The following is a 5,745-nucleotide window of genomic DNA, read 5'->3' as shown; positions in this document are numbered from 1 at the left end:
ATTGCGTGACAAGAATTCCTTTCCGGTTTCACAAAAGACGAGAAAAATGTTACATCTGAAGTGTGATTTGCATTTTAGGAACCAAAATTTGCTCGTTAAATGTCTCTGGATTTCATTTTTTACGAAGTGAGGTAACAGAAGACGATCATTTTCCTGAAAGTATATAACTAACTTTGTCCTGAAAATAAATGCGGGGTGGTGGTGGGGAGGGGTTTCCGAATTATTAAATATTCTGAACTGTCAGTCTGCAATTGGCTAATAGAAAAAAATCTTTCTCCCCCCCCCCTCCCTTAAACGAGAATCTCAGACCGGTCACTTCTTAAGAACATATTTAGGAATCGTTTTAATTGTAAAAGAAACAGTTTTTTTTATCGTTGTTCGGGGCCAGTAAGTAATGATTGCGTGGCACGTGGGGTCCACACAGTATTTCACTGGTTTTGTTTGTTTTTCCGGGCAGGAGCCGCATTTGAAAACTTACAAAAGTAGAGGGCAAGTCTTCTACTGTAATTCGTGAAGACCGTTTTTGTAAATGAGCGCTTCTTGCACAGTTTAAATTACAGTTGACTTTAAAATGCTAATTCCGAACCTTATTTAAATGTCTTTGAAAACGTTCACCCTTCTGTTTTGAAAGACAACAAATCACACCAAAAGACTGCGCAAACCTGACCTAAATGAACATGTTTCCCAAATGTGAACGAACCTATCGTTATGTTTAGAGACGTGGTTAGAGAAATTAAAAACCGATTTCAGTCCCTCCCTTCAAAGAATTCCCCAGGAGAAGGGGACACACCAAGGGTGCTCCTTAATATCTTTCGTATACCCCAAAGACTTGTAAATCACGTCTATTATTTTCGACTGTGAGCCGATCGGTCGAGACCGGACGTGAATCCGGCAACTCGATGACAAAAGGTGTAGCTCCAGGTCGAAATACCAAAGGGGGCTAGGCAGGTGGCCCTGAGCGGCCACCCAGAGTTAACTTACAGACTTTTTAGAAAACAGTAGTACCGTCTCGGTGATCTTCTCTTTGTTTTGATATTCGTTATTTTATTTCGTTATTGTGCTGAGGACACGGTGGTTAGGAACGCGGAGCGGTTCGCTGGAATCCTGCAGGCGCCAGCCTCCCCCGGCTCCCCTGGCCCCCGGGGCTCCCCTGGCCCGGCGAGGAGGGGCTGCAGGGGCGGGGCGGGGCGGGAGCGGCGGGCGGCGCGAGGTTTCCGCGCGCTCGGCCGGGACGCGCGGGCAGGTGGGGCGTGGCGGGGGCGTGGAGACCCGCGGCCCGAGGGCCGCCGCCCAGCCCCGGGACCTGCCCGGGAGGAGCCGCGCCGCCGACGGTTATAAGAAGCCGGCCTGTCGGCGCTCGGCGTGCACCCTCCCCCGCCTAGAACATCGGTCGCCCAGCCAGGGCCGAGGCGGGGCCGCAGGGTTGGCCCCCAAAGGGATGCTCTCGCCCGAGCGGCGAGATCAGCCCCGCTCGCCCTTCGCCGCCGCCGCCACGCCGCACCCGCCGACGGTCGCCGACATGGCTCTCTACTGCGGCGACAACTTCGGCGTGTACTCGCAGCCCGGCCTGTCCCCGACCGCCGCCGCCCCGGGCGCCCCCCCGGCCGCCCGGGCTTCCTACGGTCTGGCCGACTATGCCGCGCCGCCGGCCGCAGCCGCCAACCCCTACCTGTGGCTCAACGGGCCGGCCGTGGGCGGTCCCCCTGCCGCCACCGCGTACCTGGGCGCCCCGCCACCGCCGCCGCCGCCGCCCCCCGGGGGCGCGCCCGGGCCCTTCCTGCAGCCGCCGACCGCCGCCGGCACCTTCGCCTGCGCGCAGCGGCCCTTCGCGCAGCCCGCGCCCGCAGCGCCCGCCTCGCCCGCCGGGCCCGCGGCGCCCGGGGAGCTGAGCTGGCTGTCCATGGCCAGCCGCGAGGACCTGATGAAGATGGTGCGGCCGCCCTACTCGTACTCGGCGCTCATCGCCATGGCCATCCAGAGCGCGCCCGAGCGCAAGCTCACACTCAGCCATATCTACCAGTTCGTGGCCGACAGCTTCCCCTTCTACCAGCGCAGCAAGGCCGGCTGGCAGAACTCCATCCGCCACAACCTGTCGCTGAACGACTGCTTCAAGAAGGTGCCCCGCGACGAGGACGACCCAGGTGAGGGCGGACAGGTGCTTCCCGGCCGGTCCCTTACCCCTCCCCCCCTCCCCCCTCCCCCCCTCCCCCCAACTCACACGCACACACGCAGAGACTGACCAGTTAGGGATAAAGGTAAAGAACCTGAATCCTCAAGCAGAGAGCCGCCCCTGGGTGATGTTCATCAGGCCGTTGGAAGGGCGGGTCGAGTTGCAGGGAGGTGGATTAGGAATGAGAACACGGGTGGGCTCGCAGATAAGGGATGGCTGTAAAGATTCAGATGAGCTGAGAATCCCATTACATTTCACGAGAGAGGTGGGGAGAGACCGGGAGTTGGGAACACGCTGTCCGTAGATGTACTTCCTCCTGCCTCGGGTTCCAGAGAGACTCCCCCTTCGTGGGACACGTACTGTCCCTACCTTAAGAGATGATTCGAGGATGGTGGCACGGGCATCGCGAGACAGGGGTCGAGGGATCAGGGAGCTTGAGCTGGGTCCTGCAGATTGTGGTTTGGGAAGCTTATGTATTTAGAAATGTAAAAATGAAAACCCCCAGTTTGCTTCGTTCGGATCTAACCCCGGGGGTGAGGAGGGCTGTGTTACCATGGCGTGTTAGTGGTTTCCCTCTTACCTGAGGAGTGAGGTGGAGAAAAGCTCAAAAATGAGAGGAACAGAATCTTACCTGAGGTTTTCAGAAGGAGCCCAGGACTAAGGGTGTGACGGGAGAGTCGTGATAGGAAAAAGAGAAGAGAAAACTGTTTCAGTTGCCCTCTACAGAGATCCAGGATTTTGTGTAAATTATGTGAATGCTCTGGAGTATTTGTACCTAAAGTCATTCCAGAGCAGTGCTTTCCAATTGAAATACAGTACAACCCACACGTGGTTGTGAATTGTCTTGTAGCCACGTGAAAAAAGTGAAAAGAAGCTGGTGACAATGGTTTTTGATTTTTAAAGTAAGCTGAAATATCGTTTCAACATATAACAAATATAAAAAATTATCAGTGAGCTACTTTCCATTATTCTTTTGGTACTGGTTTTTGATTTTTAAAGTAAGCTGAAATATCGTTTCAACATATAACAAATATAAAAAATTATCAGTGAGCTACTTTCCATTATTCTTTTGGTACTAAGTCTTCAAAATCCTATGTGTGTGTTTTACACCACATCTCACTTGGGACTAGCCACTTTTCAAGTGCTCAGCAGCCACGTTTGGCTAGTGGTTACTGAACTGGACAGAGCATGCAGTTCTAGAAGATACATCTTCCAGATTTGGCTTCTAAATCACCTGAGATGATCATGTCAGTTGTCATGTATACTCCTCGACTTTCAAAAAAGGTCGAGGATCTCTAGCCAGTGTCTTATCAAAGCTGTTGGTACCAGGACTTCCCTGGAGGTCCAGTGGTTAAGACTCCGAGCTTCCACTGCAGGGGCACAGGTTTGATCCCTGATCCAGGGAACTCAGATCCAGCATGCCGCGCGGCGTGGCCAAAAAAAAAAAAAAAAAAAAAAGCTTTTGGTACCAAGGTGACACAGTATAAATATCCTGATAGATGCAGGTATTGTTATTTAGATGGTAGATATGTGAATAAGTTTTTTTTCTGCAACTACTTGCAGAAAATGTGTAGGTGGAGGTAATGGATATGGGGGAGTGTGTGCCAGTAGTTAAGAATGCTGAGTCTAGAGCCAGCCTGCTTAAATCCTGGCCCTACCGTTGCTAACTGGAAAGACGGCAGGTTGCTGACCAATCTGCACCTCAGTTTCCCCATCTGAAAAATGGAGGCCACAATACTGCTTGTCTCCAAAGAGCTGTGAGGAGTAACTGAAGTTATCCATGCAGAGAACTCACTACAGGATAAGCGCTTTACGGTATTTGCAAATGCCAAAGATTCTTTTTACCAGAAGTGAAAAAAGCTGTTGGGAGATAAAATCCTCCAAGACGATAGATCTTTTTTACTTCCATTGTGCTCAAAAGTGAGGGAAATTTTCTAAGCAGAAGACTAGCATTGCATGCATTAAATGGGGCCCTGATCTCTGATGAGATTGGCCGGGTGGAGGAAAAGCTTGGAAGAGATGCAGGGGTGCCTCCTGCCCTAGGCAAGGAAGGGGTGTGGAGCCTCCTTGTACTCCAAATATATGCCATCCAAGGCGTTGTTAAACCAGTCAATTCCCCAGTAGTAACCTGATTTTGTTTGGCAAGGCAGAGGGTTGAGTATTGGAGGTTGCCTTTTTCCAGTGGAGTATTTTTTGGGGGGCAAGTATTGCACCCTTTCAGCAAGTGATAACAGATACTGTTTTTTCACTCACTCACTGTGGTGTGGCTACTTTGCGGAGATCTATCATTTAACCCTCACAGCCAACCTGTGAGGTGTACTGTTCTTATCTCTTATCTTTATAGATAAATGAGGCTCAGTTAGTGTCATCTCCCACAAAAGGGCGCATTTAAACAGCAGAGTGGTTTGAGCATCTCTGTCGGAGTTTCACGAGAGCCTGCCCACCCGCCCCCTCTCAGATCTGATGCCTGAACTGCGTCCTCCCCTGACTCAGCTTTCTTTCTCATCTCCGTAGGGAAAGGTAATTACTGGACCCTGGATCCAAACTGTGAGAAAATGTTTGACAACGGGAACTTCCGTCGGAAGCGAAAGCGCCGCTCGGAAGCCAGCAGCACCCCTACGGTGGCCGTGGGGACCTCGAAATCAGAAGAAGGGCTCTCCCCGGGACCGGGGTCTGGAGTGGGTGGGAAGGCGGAAGGAGACAGCTCCCCGGCATTGCTGAGGCCCTCTCAGTCCCCAGAGCCTCCCGAGGGCACCAAGAGTACCGCCTCCTCCCCGGGAGAGTCCGTGCTCTCCTCCACCCCTTGCCTGAACAGCTTCTTCAGCAGCCTCGGCACGCGAAGTGCCAGCAGCAGCGGGAGCACCCGGCGAGCGCTCCCCGGCGGCCGCGCTCTAGGGATCCAGGGGACCCAGGTGCCCTCGGGCGGCGCGTTCCCCCCCAGCTCCGTCCCGGAGGCCTCGCCAGACGCCTTGCAGCTGAGTCACAGCACCAGCAATGGCGGCAGCCAAAGATCTCCCTACTACAGCCCCTTCCCTGCCAGCACCAGCGGGGGACCAAGCAGCCCCTTCAGCACCCCTTTCTACAACTTCAGCATGGTCAACAGCCTCATCTACCCCCGGGAGGGCTCCGAGGTATAGACCCCCGCTTCCCAGACTTGACTATGGACACCTGAAATCTTGTGGAAAATGCAGATTCCAAGGCAGTAGGTCTGGGGCAAGAACTGAGACTCTGCATTTCTCCGAAGCTCCCGGCTGAGCTTGCGGTCCACTGACCACACTTGGAGTAGCGTGGATGCAGTAAGTAGGTAACTCTTTCCACAACCCGGCAAACTTTGACAGGTTTCTCTGGAGAGAAATCCAGCTCGCTCTGTTCTGGGATCATACCCGTGAGCCCTGTGAGGGCATGGACCATGTGTGTTTGTTCATCACTGTATGTCAGGGTCACAGGCTCAAATGGGTCCAGGGACCGGCTACAAAAACAAGTGAATTAAGTTATTGGGTCGGAAAAAGATAACAGTTGGCACTGGAATCAGTTGGGAGTGGTTGGGACCATCGAGCTGAAGGCTGCTGTGGGCA

At 53.4% G+C, this 5,745-nt stretch overlaps 1 protein-coding gene across 1 annotated transcript; it reads left to right on the top strand.

Annotated features, from left to right (window-relative positions):
* The first annotated feature begins 1,438 nt into the window (after positions 1–1,438).
* Positions 1,439–5,307, top strand: FOXI3 (forkhead box I3). Its single transcript, XM_061211346.1, has 2 exons — positions 1,439–2,141; positions 4,685–5,307. Exons 1-2 carry the CDS (start codon positions 1,439–1,441, stop codon positions 5,305–5,307), a joined length of 1,326 nt encoding a protein of 441 aa, XP_061067329.1.
* Positions 5,308–5,745: the final 438 nt, after the last annotated feature.

Source organism: Eubalaena glacialis, chromosome 14 (assembly GCF_028564815.1).
Source record: "Eubalaena glacialis isolate mEubGla1 chromosome 14, mEubGla1.1.hap2.+ XY, whole genome shotgun sequence".
In the NCBI taxonomy this organism is placed as follows: Eukaryota; Metazoa; Chordata; class Mammalia; order Artiodactyla; family Balaenidae; genus Eubalaena; species Eubalaena glacialis.
This window is presented reverse-complemented; position numbering and strand designations above follow the sequence as displayed.

Bases quoted from the DNA above. Each gene is read 5' to 3' on its own strand.
- FOXI3 (XM_061211346.1), top strand. From the start codon at position 1,439: ATGCTCTCGCCCGAGCGGCGAGATCAGCCCCGCTCGCCCTTCGCCGCC. The intron at 2,142-4,684 runs GTGAGGGCGGAC...TCATCTCCGTAG, and splicing joins CCGCGACGAGGACGACCCAG to GGAAAGGTAATTACTGGACC.